General features: G+C 45.3%; 1 protein-coding gene across 1 annotated transcript; it reads right to left on the minus strand.

Moving 5' to 3' along the window:
- Nucleotides 1-1,977: 1,977 nt before the first annotated feature.
- Nucleotides 1,978-18,108, minus strand: LOC308159935 (zinc finger protein 335-like). The gene is made up of 28 exons (XM_080533764.1): nt 18,017-18,108; nt 16,407-16,598; nt 15,998-16,274; nt 15,672-15,749; nt 14,458-15,576; nt 12,039-12,188; nt 11,719-11,889; nt 11,270-11,555; nt 10,986-11,163; nt 10,698-10,810; nt 10,580-10,598; nt 10,306-10,428; nt 10,091-10,167; nt 9,834-9,994; nt 8,853-9,073; nt 8,568-8,667; nt 7,911-7,999; nt 6,816-7,078; nt 6,566-6,683; nt 6,195-6,401; nt 5,665-5,807; nt 5,426-5,559; nt 5,153-5,256; nt 4,912-4,998; nt 4,734-4,817; nt 3,474-3,533; nt 2,894-2,999; nt 1,978-2,751 (listed from the first exon to the last, which is right to left on the minus strand). Exons 2-28 carry the CDS (start codon nt 16,596-16,598, stop codon nt 2,630-2,632), a joined length of 4,782 nt encoding a protein of 1,593 aa, XP_080389890.1. The 5' UTR covers nt 18,017-18,108; the 3' UTR covers nt 1,978-2,629.
- Between the last annotated feature and the right edge of the window lie 42 nt (nt 18,109-18,150).

The following is an 18,150-nucleotide window of genomic DNA, read 5'->3' on the forward strand; positions in this document are numbered from 1 at the left end:
TCTCAGAAGTTTAATTGACTTGGTGATGATTAAGTATTCCCTTAATTTTGAGCAGTGTAGTTTACAACAGTACTTTTAATAACTATTAAGCTAACCAAGGCTACTAAGCCCCCTCCTCTACTCCCTGAACACCCACGACTGCGTGGCCACACACTAATCACCGACGACACGACAGTGTTTGGCCTGATCACCGACGGCGTAAGATGGTCTACAGAAGTGAGGTCGACCGCCTGGTTCAGTACAGCCAGGTCAATAACCTCGCTCTCAACGCCGATAAGACCACAGAGCTGGTGGTGGACTTCAGGAAGACCCCATCACCATCAACGGGTCTGCTGTGGAGAGAATAAACAGCATCATGTTCCTGGGGGTTCACATCACCAACGACCTCACCTGGGATGAACACACCAACCAGGTGGTGAAAAAAACACAACGTTACATCTCAGGCGGCTGAAAAAGTTTGGCTTAAGGCCTAAGATCCTAGGGGCCTTCTTCAGAGGCACAACAGAGAGCATCCTGACAGGTTGTATCACTGCCTGGTATGGGAACTGCACTGCCCAAAACCCCAAACACTGCAAAGGGTAGTGCGGACAGCTGAAAGGATCAGCAGATTTGAGCTTCCCTCCATCCAGGACACCTACAGTGACCGGTGTGCCAGAAGGCCCTCAGGATTATTAGGGACCCCAGCCACCCCAATCAGAAACTGTTTGAGCTACTGCCATCGGGGAAACGGTACCAAAGCCTCAGGGCTAAAACCCAGAGGATGTCAAACAGCTATTTCCCTCAAGCAATCAGGTTCCTGGAGAAAACCACACTGGAAGAAAACAAAAGACTGTCCCCCCCAAACCAACCCCACACACACTACACAAAGAATATATATTATATGATTACTAGACTACTTGCACTGTATCATATTGCACTTCATCTTATTGTACTTTGCACAGCATTTTTGACTATTGACTATTGATTCCACTGTAGTACGACTGGTTCTGCTGTAGTACGACTATCACTTTTTTACTTTATTATTACTTACATTACTTATTTTACTTTACTCTATTATTGTGATTTTGTATCTTGCTGCAATTCCAATGTTGAAGAACCTACGGCAAAGTTTTTTACTTGTGTACTTGGATGTAATAAAATAAAATCTAATTCTATTATAGAATGGAGGGAAAAAACTGTCTCAACAGAACTAAACACTTCAGTCCACTCTCCGTTTGTCTGATGGACATCTAGAAAACAAAACAAACAGCATCAACATTTCACACCTATAAAAATGATGTACGATTTGGCACAAAACCCTTTCACCATACCTAACAAGAGAAGCAAGAAAAAAACAATCTTCATCTTCAGTCACATTCTCAGGCTGGTTAACTTGTGATCAAACTTTGTCTCTCTGCATCTGACTGTTTCCTCCTATGCAGCAGTGAAAAGGGAACAACAAGTCAGCTGTTTAGCTGACCACCCTCATGATTCATATACATCCACTGTGCCATAGCTTTTCACATTTTCAATGCCTCCAACTCTCAATCATTCGTTTGAAGCACCCACATTATTAGCTAGTGTGTGAGTTGTTGTCCTCTATACTGTACATGCTAAGGATGGCAGGTTGTCAAAGTCATTGTCTTTATAGTACACAGTAGAGGTACATTATGTTACTACCAGTTGTAGCAGGATATGGTATTTAGGTAGTGATGAGAGATAATGTTCCGTAGACTGCCTAACAAGCTGATAAGTCAGGTGCAGCAGCAGTGCAGTGAAGTTTACTGGCAAGATTAGGGATGGTTTAAAGCATACAGGGATACCTGAACTGGGCGGTTTATGGAATTTTGTCATGAGACTGAATATATGACGGGTTAGGGTTGAGCTGAACATTTGTGACAAAGGGCACAGCATCACAAAAAGGGAAGGAAGATAACTTACACAAAGTAGTATTGATTTATTTGGTAACAGCTATTGAGTGTTTTTTAATGTGGAGCAAATCCTCAATCATGGAACAAAATACTTATGCCACAATATGTACAAATTACCAAATGTCCCACCTATTAAGACCAATCACTCTTCAGCAATGCTGATACAACAATGCTGTAGTATATTGTAGTCTGACAGTCATTCTCAATAGATATACATTTTTACAGTTTATAGGCAAAAAATAAAATATTAATTTTTATCATTGCACCACTGCAATTCCTCCCTATCCGAACTAAAATGTCCATTTGAAAGCAATGCTTACTCGATCTAAAACATGCCATTGTTTGCTATTTGAAAGCAATGCTTACTCTATTCTTTTTATAACATTGTCTTGCAAGTCAAAGCAGTTGAGGCACACGCAGATGACTTTAAATAATTACAGAGTAGACCAACCTTATGTAACTAAACTGTACAGCCCCTACCATGAACTTAGAAGCCACGGGTGCAATATTTAGAATTTACAAAAACACTCCACGGTATATTTAACAATGAAATTATCCACAAGATGGATGACGGGATCCACCACCAACAACCTCCATAGTTCCCACCCAGGTAACTAAAACAAAGCGGAACGAGTGCAGCATTGAGTTCTCAGATCATTGATGGCTCTACTTTCCCCGCTTCACCAGGCCGCCAATGGCAGAGAGTTCCGGCCCTATCTTTATTCATCAGTGAAGGTGATGACATCATACTGGATTCCTTGCTGCTGCAGCTGCTCCAGCTGCTCGGCTGTGGCCTCCGTGTAGACTGTCTGGGACTGTGCCATAGCTGCGTCTGCCACAGCTGCAGAGAGCGAGGGGGAGAAGTTGGGGGAGGGGCACAGTATCAATCAACTGACAGGTCAGCATGCCTTTCTCAATTGACCATTTATGACAGACAGTCAGTCAGTTCTATAATGAATGAATGCAGTAGTGAGAGAGCAAACCTGTTACTGTAGAATGGGCTGCAGCCTCCAGATCCTCAGGACTGACTATCTGCTGCTCTGAACTGATGGGCAAGTACTGAATCTGCCCATCATGGCTCAGAGCAATCTACAGAGATGGAAAAGAGGACATAGAGGAAAACAGTCGACATCCTTACAAAACGCTAGGATAACTGCAGAATGTAAACAAAACTGGAGACACTTTTGGAGACAGGTGTTATGATTGCTAGTACAAGAGAGTCAGCATGGTAAATGGCAAATTCCAGTAAATTACTCAATTTACGTTAAAGCTTACTAAACCTTGGCTCAAATCAGAACATATAGATTTACCTTTGATAGCAATCATAACAGTGAGGTGTTACGTTACGTTAAAGCTTACTAAACCTTGGCTCAAATCAGAACATATAGATTTACCTTTGATAGCAATCATAACAGTGAGGTCTGTCTCCAAAAATAACAAATGTCTCCAGTTATAATTACATTCTGTTTGTGACGTACAGATTTTCATAATGTATTATCATTACGTTATCAAACATACTAGTACACATTCACATCATGAGTGTTGTTGTGTGCCTTCCCTCACCTGTTGCTCCTGAAGGAAGGCCCCATCGTGCTCATACTGGATAATCTGTCCATCTTGCATCTAGAAGTCAGGTCACACAGACATCCCATCATACACACATCTAATCTGACTTAAACATGAAGGGACATAGAGAACCATAGATATCAAATCAAATGGCAGCCCTTATTAGTACGGATGTAATATATTTCTGGCCATTGGTTGGTTTTGTGGCACTGTTCCAACTTTCAGTACTTCACACAGGAAAAAGCGTAATCTCCAAGGAATCAGGTCTGAATTTTCTTGCATTCAGCCCGTTTTGTCTTTAAACCAATCACTGTAACATTAATCTATGTGTAACAAAACGGGTAATAATCATGTTTATACATGGAATGAATTAACGTAAAGATGAAAATGGCAATGATAGATAATGAGTATCTACTGTCAACATCACTAAAGTTATCAACAGAAAGCTAGCTGACGTTAATGTTAACACAATAACGTACAATTGTTGACCACCAGCAAAATTAATGGTAATGTTATTGTTGGTGTCCGGCATGTTTACAGTTAATTTGTAAAGACTTTTAACTGACCGAGTGCTCTACGATGTTGAAACGAGAGCAGATTTCACCAGGGTATTTACAAATGTATTTGGGGGGGGGGGGGGGGGGGGAACAAGCTGCGCACATACGCAAATACGAAATGCACCTCTAGCCTACAAATCTTAAGTCTGGGACAATTCTATTTCAAAGCTAGGCTTCCTTTTAACTCCCTGAGGGCTACGACTATTACCAAGTCTATCACAGGTTTATCTGCAAGGACCTTCGCCCGTACAGTGTAGCCGAAAACAAGGTTTCCGCCGAATGCTGCCAACACTGGAACCAAGATATGAAATACTGTGTTGAAAATATTTCACTGAAACGGCTATTCGAGCGTTGTATGTAGTCCTTCCTTTAAACATTTTAATGTATTAATTTTTGTATGAATGATGGCAGACACACATTGACAAGTTGCAGTCAGTGTGTGTGTATGTTAGAGACACTATATCGTACGGTTATCGTATCGTGAGTTACCTTGCGATTCCCACCCCTAGCGTTGACACTGAAAAACTGTGTAGGCCTACTTTTTTTCCACACAGAAAATGTATCAGGAATTGATAAAGAATCGAACCGATAAGAAGAATCGATAATGGAATCGGTATCAATAACATCTTATCAATTCCCATCCCTAGTCGAGTCCATATGAAAATGTAAATTCTGCACGCATGCACGCCACTGTGCTCACCTGAATGTGGTTGCCATCTGCCAACACCACATACTCCTGAGGTATTAAGTGCTGGACTCCATCCTGAGAGATGATGTACTGTACCTGTGAGAGGGAGTTGGACAGAGTTAGGATAGGGCGGCTTAGTCGAGGTCCCCACTACACAGTAAAGTGGCTTAATCTGTCCACATAGGACTACCTCAGTCACCTGGTTGTCCCCTGTCATTAAGTGCTGTACCGTTTGCCCATCTACTGTGGTGATCTGCTGGATGTATGTAGCCTCCTCCTGACAAAAACAACAAACATCAATGATTACATCACTGAAGAGAGATACTTTACATTACAGAGACACATATTGTATTTTATTTTATTACCAAGACTTGGAGAATGACTGGCTGGAGGTGAGATTGTCAGATGCTGTGTGAGGTGATGGTGGTTACCTGGTCTGAGAGGGCCTGCTCCTGGGCTACTATGATGTGCTCCTGGCCCAGGGTCTGCTGGAGCCGCTCTGGACTGATCATGGTCTGACCTGCCTGTAGGGCTGCTACAGACAGACAGACACACAGACACACAGACACACAGTTAGTATTTCAAACAATGTCTGTATGGTATTGTCCTCCAAATCGAATGGATGTTAGTATTCACCCTGTAAAAAGGTGTGTGTGGGTGTATATGAGAGAAAGAGAGAATAATTGTGTGTAGCAGTTCCTTACACTGTAATGTGGCGAGGGCCTCTTCGTCACTGTTGAAAGTCTGCTGTGCACCTCCAGAGCGGGTCTTGCGTGAGGGCGGGTCCTGGCTGTGCAAACGCTCCATGTGGAACTTGAGATGTCCATTACGGTTAAACCTGATAGGCGGAGATAGGGAGAACAGCTCTAGTGCACTGTACTCTCTTTGTAAACATTGCAAAGGTTAGCATGGTGTGTGACCAAGAAAAGCCTTTTCCTCATACCTTTGTCCACAGAGCTCACATGCAAAGGGCTTCTCATTGGTGTGGGTCATCATATGACGGCGCAGGTCTTTCTTGTTCTTGGAGGCGAAGCTGCAACTGGGGCACTTGTGAGGCCGTAGGTAGGCATGCAGGCCCATGTGATTCTGGAAAGGAATGGAATAATAACCACATGATGTGTTTTCAAGGAAGTTGTGAAACATTAAATGATAAAAGGGGAAAATTATCATTTTACTGCAACATCTCCTCCATATTTACACTGAACAAAAATATAAACGTCATGATTGGAATCAAAGACCTACGGCTTTTTCTACACAAAAGGCCTATTTCTCTCAAATTGTGTTCACGAATTTGTTTAAATCTGTGTTAGTGAGCACTTCTTCCACAAGTTGAGGGAAATAGGCCTTTTGTGTACATAGAAAAAGTCTTAGGGCTTTGATTTCAACAAATTGGAGCAAAAACAAAAGTGTGCATTTATATTTTTGTTCAGTGTAAATGAGATGAAATAAAATATGAAATAATAAGAGACCCACCTTGACCTCAAGCCAGGAGGTGGCGGTGAAGTCACAGTCGGGACACTTGAAGGTGCTGGGGTCCAGGTGTGCCCTCTTGTGGTTCTCCATGTCAGAGCGGCCGTGGAAGGACTCCATGCAGATGCGGCAGGAGAACCTCTTGGGGTTGAGCTGCTGCTGGGGAGAGCCTGGGGTGGGGGAGGGGGATCTGGGGGCCTCACTACTCAGCTGAGACACACACACACACACACACACACACACACACACACACACACACACACACAGAGCTTTGTGACTCCCTACAATTACCTCCTATTTAGCCATCTCAGTTCAATGTATTTTTGGACCATGTATTGACCATATCATGTGGTGGGCTTTAGCCTCTCCCTTACCTCCACCTGCTGTAATACCCCATCCCCTAGGCCAGATGTCAGGTAGTATTTGTTGCTGTTATGTTCTTGGAGTGTCTCTGATGCAGATTGGGAGGCAGAGGGGCTCCCCTCGTCACTGCTGTTCACACAACACACAATAGCCATTGTGAGGTGGAATTAGTACTTACTGGTCGATGGAATAATGTCTCAGCAACTGTCAGTGAATACTAATTTTCAGAAAATGTACCCTGGTCAGCAGAGGGTGTAGTACCTGTATTCAGGACCCGTGCTATGGATCTCCTCTGCTGCCTGCTCCACCACACTGAAGTCTGCCGCTCCTTCATACGCCCCGATGGCTATCAGTGTGTTCTCTCCCGTCTCTGTAGTCCCGGCCTCATAGGCCTCCTGCACCAGGGTCTCCCCGTTCTCTGATACGTGGAATGTCACCACCTTCTGGGGCTGCCCCGGCTCAGAGGTCACCCCCGTCCAGGAGCCTGCCCCCAGAGCCTTAGCATCCGATTTCAACACAGCCATCTGAGCAACACACACACACACACACACGACACACACACGACACACACACGACACACGTTATCCAATAGACCCTACATATAAAGCAGGGATGCCCCGATCGATCGGCTAGCAATCGGAATCGGACGATAATCTATGAGATTGGGGAAATCCGATAATGCTTTCTAGTCGCCGATCACGACAACCGATCAATGACGCAAACAACGTGAGCCAATTCATTGTTGCATGCTCATTAAACTAAACGAGCCACTCTCGCATGCTTGTTAAACTAAAACTACTACTACTTCATTTCCAATCATAGTTAGCTAGCTAGCTTAATTTAGCTAGATTACTTATTTATCAAGTGCAAATTTGTGATATGTTTATGCAGTGTGCACCAGTGGCATTTCCAGTCACTCACTTCAACTGTGCTTACTCAGGCCGACAACACAGTGTGCGCTGCGCTGTTCCGTCTGTTTATTGTTACTAGCAATGAGTTAACTCGTATTATGCTTACCATCAACTTCTCCCATACAGTTTTTTTTGACTAGTATAGTATGATTATATCAACGGTAATCAAGTGCTTTAGTTGGCGAGCGAACTTGGTGATGGTAAGCATAATATGAGTTAACTGGCTGCTAAATTAATGTGAAAAATATGATAAATACATATACAAAAAACAGTATCGGGGCATCCCTAATATAAACATATGTAGACCTTTACATTGATGCTTATTGGTAGCATTCCTCTAGGAAGCCTTGGATGGACAACCAAAACAATGTCTGTCCATTTAACTTTCAGGGACATAAGCTAGATGCCAGGATGTAAACCACTCATCTGGGCAGTAGTACAGTACCTGTAGTGAGCTGCCCACCAGCTCACGGGCATTACTCATATTCAACAGCAGATCCAGTGCATTCTGGGCCGACAGGTCTGAGGACTCAGCTGAGTAGGAGATGGAGAAAGGTTAATGAGGGGGTGTTCTCACTAGAACATTTGCTTCACTTGAAACGGAGTTTAGGATAATGTTCGCTTTGCTCTGAGTCGCTTGGAGCTGTGAGAACGCGCATTCGAAGTCGCTCCCGCAGCAAAGAACCCTCGGATGCTCCGCTTGAAAAGGGTGGTTTCGCTTCGGTTTGAAACGACTCATCCATCACTTTGCTTCGCTTCGCTTTTGGTGAGAACGCTGCTCGAGGCAGTCCATAGGAAAACAACAGCGCACGCGTGTTGATCTCTATAAGAGTGGGACAACGGGCAATTCTACATGTTTCTGACCAATCAACTACCACGTCTGTTGCTTCGATTGCGTATGTTACTTCGTTTACACGAAGGGCTGTGAGAACGCAAATCAGAGAAATAATTTATGCGACAATGTTGCAAACTCATCCACTTGCTCCGGGTCTCGATTCGGACTTTCATGTGAGAACATGACCGTAGTTACGTATATGAAAACCTTCAAAAAGACCAAAAGTGTGGCCATCATCTTTTTTTTCTCCTTTGGGGAGTCACTGACCATGTTCATAGATGATGGTGGTGTTGCCCAGTGCATCTTGGGAGACAGAGGCGTTCTCCATGCTCTGCATGGCTTGCAGTGTAACAGGATCCACTTCAACCTAACAAATAGGGAAAACAGTCACAGGTCTGCATGAACCTTCACCTTGCAAAACTGGATATAGCATATTACAAACAATGCCTCCTTCATTAGCTACGGCCCATTTATGTAGACTGAACTTTTGTGTCATTGGGGTGTGTTACACGTTGTGCGACACACAGTAGCCAACAGCCGTCCCAGACTTACGATGGTGTTCTGCATGCCCTCGGTGTCGCCGTGCTGCTGTTTGAGCTCCTCGATCTGCTGCAGGGTGAAGAAGGGGCGGCGGCGGCGGCGGACAGGCTCCTCGGGGTGAGTCATGCTCCACTCCTCAAAGGCCTCGGGGTGACGACACTGCATATGCAGACGCAGGTTCTTCCTGTGCTTCGTCATGAAGTGGCACATCTCACAGGAAAAGGGCTTCTCTCCTGGAAGGCATACAGGCATACGCACGCGCACACACACAGGGCATACAGGCACACGCACACGCACACACACGCACACACACACACACAGACACAGGGCGCATTCGTAAATACGTTCTGAGACCGCCGGAGCACACCCAGGGTGCTCTCTGGTCATTCAGAAATTTAGAGCACTCAGAGCATCCCTGTTCGAAAATTCTGAGCACTGCGCTCTGGGAGCACACTGGGCACTCTGACTGAAAATATGTTTTTTACTGAAAAATCTGAGCGTCTGAACATTCCAATCTAAAAATGTCAGAGCAAGTTGTTGCAAAATATTATGGTTGCGGCTTGATTGATACTCGAGAGTATGATTAAACACGTTCATTTGAATGAATTTTAAAAGATGAAAATGACAATTAACAATTATCTACTGTCAACATCACTAAAGTTAGTAACAGCAATGTTATCATTGGTGTCCACCATGTTTACAGTTAGTTTGTAAAGACTTTTAACTGACCCTAAGTAAATTAACAGATTTTAGAGCGCTCTACGACGTTGAAACCAGAGCAGATTTCCTGGGCGTATTTACCAATGCACCCATTGTTAGTGATACTGCTTTCAGCGGGGTCATGTGGAAAAGGAAAGGAGGCAACATCTAACCAACATAATTATCCCCTATGTACAATACTACAATCCCATACAGTATTATGTTCATTGAATACAGTTGAGTCCTTTGTATAGATAACTAAACTAACAGAGGAACATTACACTAGTGACTGACCCGTGTGTTTGATGGCCATGTGGGAGACCAGGAAGTCCTCCTTGGAGGTGGAGTATTTACAGTAGTCACATTTGAAGGGCCTATCATTGGTGTGGGACAGCTGGTGGTTGAGCAGGAGCTTCTTGTTGTCACAGGTGTAGTCGCAGAACTCACACTTAAACCTAACAAGCACACACACGTACACAGTTAACATTGCTACTGGTTTAACGGGACATTAACATTTTACAACAAAAGTGAAGATGATTTTGAGTACTGACCTGCTGTTTCCACAACTCTGGATGTGTGTGAGGAGATGCATTTTGAAGGTGTAGCGTTTCTTAAATGACTTCCCACACTGTAAAGTCAGAGGACATGCACAGTTAGGAAGTCAGAGATAAGAAATTACAAAGAAGATTGATTTGACAGTCATGGATGGACTGTTACTGTAATACTACACATATCTCTTTTCATAGTCCTAGTGGTGCAATGTCACCTTGTCACACATGTGTGGTTTCTCATTGCTGTGGGTCTTCATGTGCTGGGTCAGCCTCTTCAGCATGGGGTACACTCTATGGCACACTGGGCACGGGAACTGGGACAGCTTGGGAACCACCTGCTATAGTGTGAAAAGCAGACAGTTTATAACAAGTCAACCTTCATACAGTATTACAACCTGTCATTAACTGGAAGGTAAAGTCCTATTTATTGGTTCCTGCCCATAGTACAGTCCAATATTATCAAAATAACAGAAAGGGGGAAATTCTTACCAAATCTGTCTTTCTTCTCCTAGGAGAGGACAAAAAACAAAATCACTTATAAATATATCTAAAAACCCATATAACTCAATGTGCTCTATATGCCCGAAATCCAACAGTTCCTGCTTACTTGGCTTTGTTGTGGACAGCAGAGTGGCGGGTCACATCTTTTCTGTAGACACTGCTGTAGTTACACTCTTCACACTTGAATGGCTTGGTGCCTTCATGGTTGAACATGTGTTCCTGTAACACAGCAGACCAGGGTCTATCTATAATACATATACTGTATTTATGTATCACCATCTATTACATGCAGGGCTCTTCAAGAGCTAATTCATAACAGAACAACTGAAGAACCAGTCATATTAAAGTGTGTTAAATACAAGTGACCTGCAGTGACCTGTCTGTTGTCACTTGCCTTGAGAGAGGACCAGCGTTTGCAGCGGTAGTTGCACTGCAGGCACTTGAAGCGTTCGGGGTCGTTGCCTTCGTGAGAATCTACGTGGAAACGGAGGTCCTCTTGGGAGAGGAAGCGGGAGCCACAGATCCAGCAGTTATGGGGCCTCAGAAGCGGCCTGAGGGACTTATAATATCTGCTGGAAGACACAGGGAAGTTTAAATTAATCTGCAAGTACTCTGTAATTGCCATGTTGAAGGCCTTGAATGGGAAAATGCAAACATATGAAATCATCAGATCCTTACTTGCGATTCATATACTTCTTGTATTTCTTGCGAAGGAACCGCTTGGAGGGCCGGCCGCGTTTCCTGGGGAAAAATTCGGTGGCCTCCGTTACTGTGTTTGAGGATGGGTCTTTGTTCTCCGAGTCGGATTGGCTTATGCCAGCCTCAGCCTCATTTCCATTCCCCAGGGAGACAGGTCCATTCCCCAGGGAGACGGGTCCATTCCCCAGGCCAGAAGAACTTGCTTCCTCCGCTGCATTAGGATCCACACTCCCCTTGGGCTTAGATGCCCCCTCTGCTGCTGCCTCTGTACACATCCAAAACAGGAAATGAACGGCAGCTGTGAGCTCACACACCGATACAAAACCTATTGAATGACAACTTTCATACACATGTAACTGTCGAGAGAACATGCATCCACAGCTGAGGAGCATGGCTAGCGTGTTGTGCGACGAGACTGTGCCACCCACCCTTGCCACTGTAGCTGCCTTCGGTGTAGGTGAACTTCCTGGGGCGGCCCACCCTGCGACGGGGGCGGTCCTGGGAGGAGGAGGAGGAGGAGGGGGCCGGGGGGGGTGGCCCTAAAGGCGCAGGCTGCCTGCCTCTGCAGTCCTCGTCAGCAGGGTTATAGTCACTGTCCTCTAAAGATACCGGGGTGGGGGGGTAGATAAAGGAGTGAGTGAGAAAGTGTGCCTCAATAAGTCGGTACGCGAATGATACAGTGAGGGGGTGAATAGCTGCCACGCTGCGAAGTGATCTGACCCTAATCAATACAGGGATCTCCACTGACCTTCTGGGTCATCAATGGCCCCAGCATCAACAATGTCATCCTCCTCTTCCTGCTCTGGTGGGGGCTCGGGCTTCACCTCTGCCTGGCAGCGGGCCAGCGTCTCACTCTTCCGTGGACGCCCTCGTCCGCGCTTCTTAGGAGGAGAGCCACCTACAATTCACAACACAATTGAGCTTAAAGTATTCCCTGTTGATCTCCTTGACTACACTTATCAGATGATTTAATAAAAAATCATATTACCTATTGAAGTCCTATTACTATTTATTTTACAGTCCCGTTAAGCCTCCAAAGTCGACTACGTCACCTGGAATTTGACACCCAAAACTATATTTGGGTGTCAAATTCCAATTTGACAGTTGCAAAACTATATTTGGGCTTTTTTGCTACGACGTACAGAACTGCAGCGACCTAAGACAACAAGTGATCCTAGTATTGAGTGATTGGAAGTGACTGAGAGTTTGTGCTGGAGAAAATGGGGCTTCGTCTCATGAGGGTTAACTTACAGCACTATTTTACAGTCCTCTCTATTGGCGCTTTTCCACTGTCATACCCGGCTCGGGTCGGGTCAGCTCGCTTCGGCACGCTTTTGAACAGTTCTGGGTATTGGCGCTTTTCCACTATACACAAGAGACCAGGAACGAGTAGGAGGAGTAGGAGATAGTAGGCGGAGTTATGTGTCATAACAGTGTCATAAGATTCCCCCCGCTATACAGATCAGCAGGGGGAAATGCGATAAGAATATTGTCAAAATGCAGCACTATCGTGCACAGATCAGCCTTACAACATGTAATGTTAAGTGCCTGTAACTTGCCGCTTTCAGTTCTAGTAGACTAGTTTAGATCTCGCAACCAGGGAAATGCCGACACAATTCTATTTTTATTTCTCCTGACATGTTGAGCACTGTGCTTTTTTTGTTGGTGAACTACCAAAAATAAGCCTAAAAAAGTTCAACTGTTCAAAAAGTGCAACTTCTCTGCTTTCAGAAACTGTTTTTTAGATTGGGCATATAGTTCATGAATTACGGTAGTTCGCCATGGTGGTGACGTATATTTTCACGAGACACAACACAGCCACAACAATAGCAACATGGAGAAACTTGAAGCTATCGTATACTTTTTCCTCGGCATGTGGTATATTATTAACCGTGATTTTTTGGGGAGAGAAAGAGAAAGAGAGAGAGGGAGAGAGAGAGGAAGCTATGTACACATAATAAAGTCATGTTTTTCGAACCCTTAAAACCACTGCCTTCACTTGTCTGCTTTATGAACTGTATGAGCATATGAGATGGCTACTGCCTGATCGATGTCGACACTGCTCGTAGTGAATATAATCACTTGACGCATGTTGAACTCCTGGTTCATTGAGTTTACTCCCGGTTCACTTCTCGGGGTGGCACCACGGTGGTTCAGGGCTCAAAATTACTGTATACCGATGGTGGAGTTAGCCAGCATAGTCTTGTCTTTTTACCACCTTCCTAGCCGGTGTTATTTACGGACAAACACGGTGCCCGGAGGCACCCTTTGCGGGTTAATAACTGTGGTTTACCGTGGGTTAGGATAACAATTCAAACGTGTCCGGATAGGGGAGAGGACAGGGAATCCAAAACCATTTGAATGGTGTCGATACTACACTCCTATCACGGTTGACACAGCGCGGAGCGAATTCCCTGGTAAAACTTTTCTCTCACCCCGCTGTCAATGGGAGTCGTCAACCAGGAAGCGGTGCTGAGAGAGCAAGACACGAATCTACCGGCATTTGACTGCCGCTGGACTGAGGAACACCATAGGCACAGCACATCGCCATAATAGCGATTTTTGTGTTATGCTTGTTGTAAATAAAAGTTCTATGATGCATTGAAATGACATTAAACTAAGATAATACGATGGTCAGCATAATTTTTCGAATCTTTATTAATAAGCTATTACAGGAACAGTAGTGACATTTTCCTAGAGCGAATGTGGTATTTAAAGATGGCGGTTAGCGAAGAAATCTATGAACATGGGATGACGATTTCCATTGACCAATCAACAGTGTGCAGCGTCACACGTCACACGCAGCCTGGCAAAAAAGTACCCGTGCCATTTCTGGTACCCATCGCGAACAAGAACTATTTTAGTTCTTGTTTGGCCCGGATACCAGAAATGGCACGGGTACTTTTGGCAGTGGAAAAAGGATAACAAACCGGGCTCACGCGGTACGGTAGTGGAAAAGCGCCATATAATGACTTGGCACACCCATACCTATTACCATTGGTTGTTACTTTTCTTGTGCCAGAGTGCCAGAATTATCAATATGGAATTATTTGGTAATACCATTGTAATTACATTGTTACTGGGTACCTTGTAATTACAGGACTGTAAAATAAAAAATTACCAATGAATGCTATGGTTTTGTATGATTCTGTTTCAGTTTCTGCTACCTGAAGGTCTGAAGTGCCTGTCTCTCATGTGGTTGATGAGGGTGTCCTTGGAGACACTCTTGTATGGGCACATCTTGCATTTGAACTGCTGCACAATCACCACCTCCATCATCTCCTCCAGCTCTGCCAGGTTTGGATGTCTGTCCCTGCTCCCCTCTTCAAGCAAGGCTGCCACCCCGGACGCTGCCACCCCGGACTCCCCCACCCCGGACTCCCCCACCCCGCTACCATCCTCCCCAGAAGCCTGGGACCCTGATTCCTGGGGCTCCTGGCTGGGGGACCACTGTGGAACTACCTCTGGCTCAGGGTGGGAGGAGTAGGTACCGCTGCTGCTGATGAAGGGCCCTGGCTGGCTCTCACTGCACTCCATGGCCTCCGGGAGCTCGGCTGTGCCTGCAGTGTCAGCCAGGGGGTGGTCTGAGGAGCCCTCGTCTGCATACAGGGAGCCATCTGGCCCGTTGCTGTTCTCCATATAGCAGGAGTTCTGGGGCTGCTGCTGCTCCGAGTGCTGTGGCTGATCTGGGTCTTCCTGGTCCCCCTCTCCCTCTTGTGCCTGGTAATGGGAGCACCCTGGCTGCTCAGAGTCCCCAGCCGTAACACACTCTCCATACTGCCGGGCCTGCTGGCTCTGTAAGTGGTCACCACTGCTGTCGATGTACCGGGAGTGCTGTGGCTGCCCTCCCTCGTCCACTCCACATTCCAGGTACCCATCGTCGCTACACTCCACAACATAGTGTTCATGGCCAGAGGCATTTGAGTCAGCTCCGCTGCACTCCACGTATCCTGGCAGGTCCTGGTCTGAGTTATCCACCACGCCGTACTCATGGAAGTCAGACTGGGAGCGGGTTTGGTCCGGCTCCTCTCCAGAGCACTGTATGTAGGAGGAGGACTCTCCAGTCTGGTCAGGGCCATCGCTACCGCACTCCATGTACTGGGAGGAGTGGGAGTGCTGGGGCTGGTCGGGATGCTCTGGGTAGCCCGAGTGGCCAGGCTGGTCAGGCTCCTGGCTGCCCAGCATGTCTCCCTGATCACAGGTGGAGGTGGGACCCTCACCCAGAGCCTCAATAGCTATACGATTGGCCAGGGCTGAGGATGACATGTGTGCCACCATAGGAGCCCCTAAACAGAGATAAAAACAAACAAGGATGGGTTAGAAAGGAGATGTTTCCAACAACAGATGAGTTAAAGAACAAATGTAAGTGGGAAAAGCTCACCATCGTCTGGTCCCTGTAGTATTAGATACTGGGTGGTCTCTGCACCCCCATCCTCCGCACTGGTAACTGCAATGCAACCTGTAATGCAATGATAAATAGGCATGAGCTGTGACAAGAGATTCTAATAAGATCATTTCAAATATTTAAATGAGTATCTATGATAACAGCAGACTCAATCTTGGATATTATCTACACTAGTACCTGAATAGGAGGTAAAAGTAGTTGATAACTGTATGTTATCATGGAAGTGTCAGTGTCAGTGAATATGATGTCAGTGCTCCACTAATGAAAAAACACATTCTCCCCGTACTCCATTAATTCCTCACCATTCATGATGTCCGGGCCGATGGTCGACTCTATAATCTTGTCGATGGCGGAGCCAAGGTCTGAGGAGGTGGAGGCGGTGGAGTCAGACACCATCATCCCTCCATCAGACACTGCGCTGGAATGGACCATCACCTGGGCCGACTCAGAAACCAAGATGGATTGGGTCACTGTGGAGACGCTTGACACGCTGGTGGACTGAGCCACCGATGAGGAGTCTGGGAGGTGGACTGACGAAGCTCTAACGTCTGTGCTCGAGCTGGTCTCTGGGATGAACACCTGGAACAGACCAACATTATGAGAGGCACTGAGTGGAAATGTGTCACTGCAAAAACATGCAGATAGCAAACTGTTGCTTTTGTTATTGGAACCCTTTCTATGCACATCTAACACATTAGCCTTTGTTCTTACCACAACCCCCTCGGAGCTTTGTCCCACATGGCAGTCGGATTCTGGAGCCTGTGCGTGCGGAGCGGCTGCGTCACTACTGTCTGCAGACATAGCTTCTGAGGACTCCATCCCCATGCCACTTTCTGAGGGCTCCTCCATCCCTGAGGGGCCCACATCACTGCTGCTCTCCACCTCAATCTCCTCTGAGTCCATCTGGGCAGTAATCATTACATTAATTAGACACAGGGCACCAGTTCCCAGCTGTTCATTCAACACACCAAATGGACCAACTCCATGTACTATCTCATCATTTGATTTTTAAATGATCAAGTATAAAAGACTAAACATAAACTACAACAAGAAGAACTATCTAGATCTATAATATCTAGAATTATTCTTTGTGTGAAAAAAGTGTTGCATACAAATTTGTGCGCACCTTATAGCGTATTTTAAGTGGATTATGTGCACTTTGTAATACAGGCAGATCTGCAGTAGTTCAAGCAGACAATTTCTTGCCTTGGTTGTACCATACTTGTGAGCAATGGATAATTGTGTTTTTCAACAGGTTAACTCAAAGTTGCAATGCACAGAGAGGTTTAAGAAATGGCTTAAGATGGTTTGAATGAGGATGTGAAATGAAGTGACTACTTTTTGTAGTAATGGACAATCAATCTTGATTGATATTGATCATGTGCTACATATTGAAGATGAAGAAGTAAAGTGCAAACACAGTTTACAAAAAATATCAGTAATTGTAGGTACTCCTAGCTTGGGAAAGCATTCCACAATATAGAGCCAGTGAGGGACACCAGTTAGAGCACCATCTCACAATCTCACAACTCGTGAGCTTAGAATTATAAGGTTCTATCTCCGTTTAGGGTAGTTCAGAGATATTGAGCGTCAACGTTTTTACATTCCATTATGTTTTGTGAGATGGAACCTTTGTATTTTATTAATTACTAACTCAAAAATGTCAACATTTACACCACACAGGCATTAATAAACACCTAATGGATCAGATTATGTGTAAAAAAAAAAAAAAAAAATTTATAATTCTAACGTCACGAAATGTCGTTGAGCCAGCACATTGGGTAAATAGAGCAGTGCTGTAGCAAACCAAACTAACTGCTCGGTGGTGTGACTTGAACATCACACAGTTATAATAATAAGAACTTTAAAGGGTTGTAAAGGAGCTCAGTCAGGTTGCCGACCTTGTTAGCGAGCTAGCTAGGCTAGTCAAGCTTAGCCAGTCATGTCAATCTGCTGACACATGATGAGGTTGCACACTATATGCAGGTCGCCTGGGCTGACAGGTGGAATTAAAAGGCTAGACAAGAGATCGCTGTGGTTTGATCAAAGTAAACAGTAGCCCAGATCTTAAGGACACGTCCAGCATGTCGCTACTACGACCCTCTTTCTGATTTAAACGGGCCTAGCTGCCCTCCCTCCTGCCTGCTTGCGCACCGCCATTTTCCGCCAGCCCTTTTTCCACTCAGGCAGTCTGAAAGCTCCTATCTCATGCGAAGGGACCTCGAGGGCCCCAGCTCTAACAGACCGCCCAAGTCCTCTCCCTGAAGAAAATAAAAATAATTTATGTATCTGACATGAGATTCCTTGGTAATTTTTCTTACCGTGAACCCCGAGTTGAATCGTCTATGTCTTGGTAGGCACACCGAACAGAATAGGAATTTGAAAGCGATTATTGCTTCTCCATTTTAGTCGGGCGCCATCAGCATCTCCTTTGCTTCCTGTTCCACCAACCGGA

Source organism: Nansenia antarctica (genome assembly GCF_963989245.1).
Source record: "Nansenia antarctica genome assembly, chromosome: 6".
Lineage (NCBI taxonomy): Eukaryota > Metazoa > Chordata > Actinopteri > Argentiniformes > Microstomatidae > Nansenia > Nansenia antarctica.

Coding starts and splice junctions, on each gene's coding strand:
- LOC308159935 (XM_080533764.1), bottom strand. CDS start 16,598: ATGGACTCAGAGGAGATTGAGGTGGAGAGCAGCAGTGATGTGGGCCCC. Junction 12,189..14,457: donor CAGGCACTTCAGACCTTCAG/GTAGCAGAAACT, acceptor TGTGAATTGTAG/GTGGCTCTCCTCCTAAGAAG. Junction 5,257..5,425: donor GGCCCTCGCCACATTACAGT/GTAAGGAACTGC, acceptor GTCTGTCTGTAG/CAGCCCTACAGGCAGGTCAG.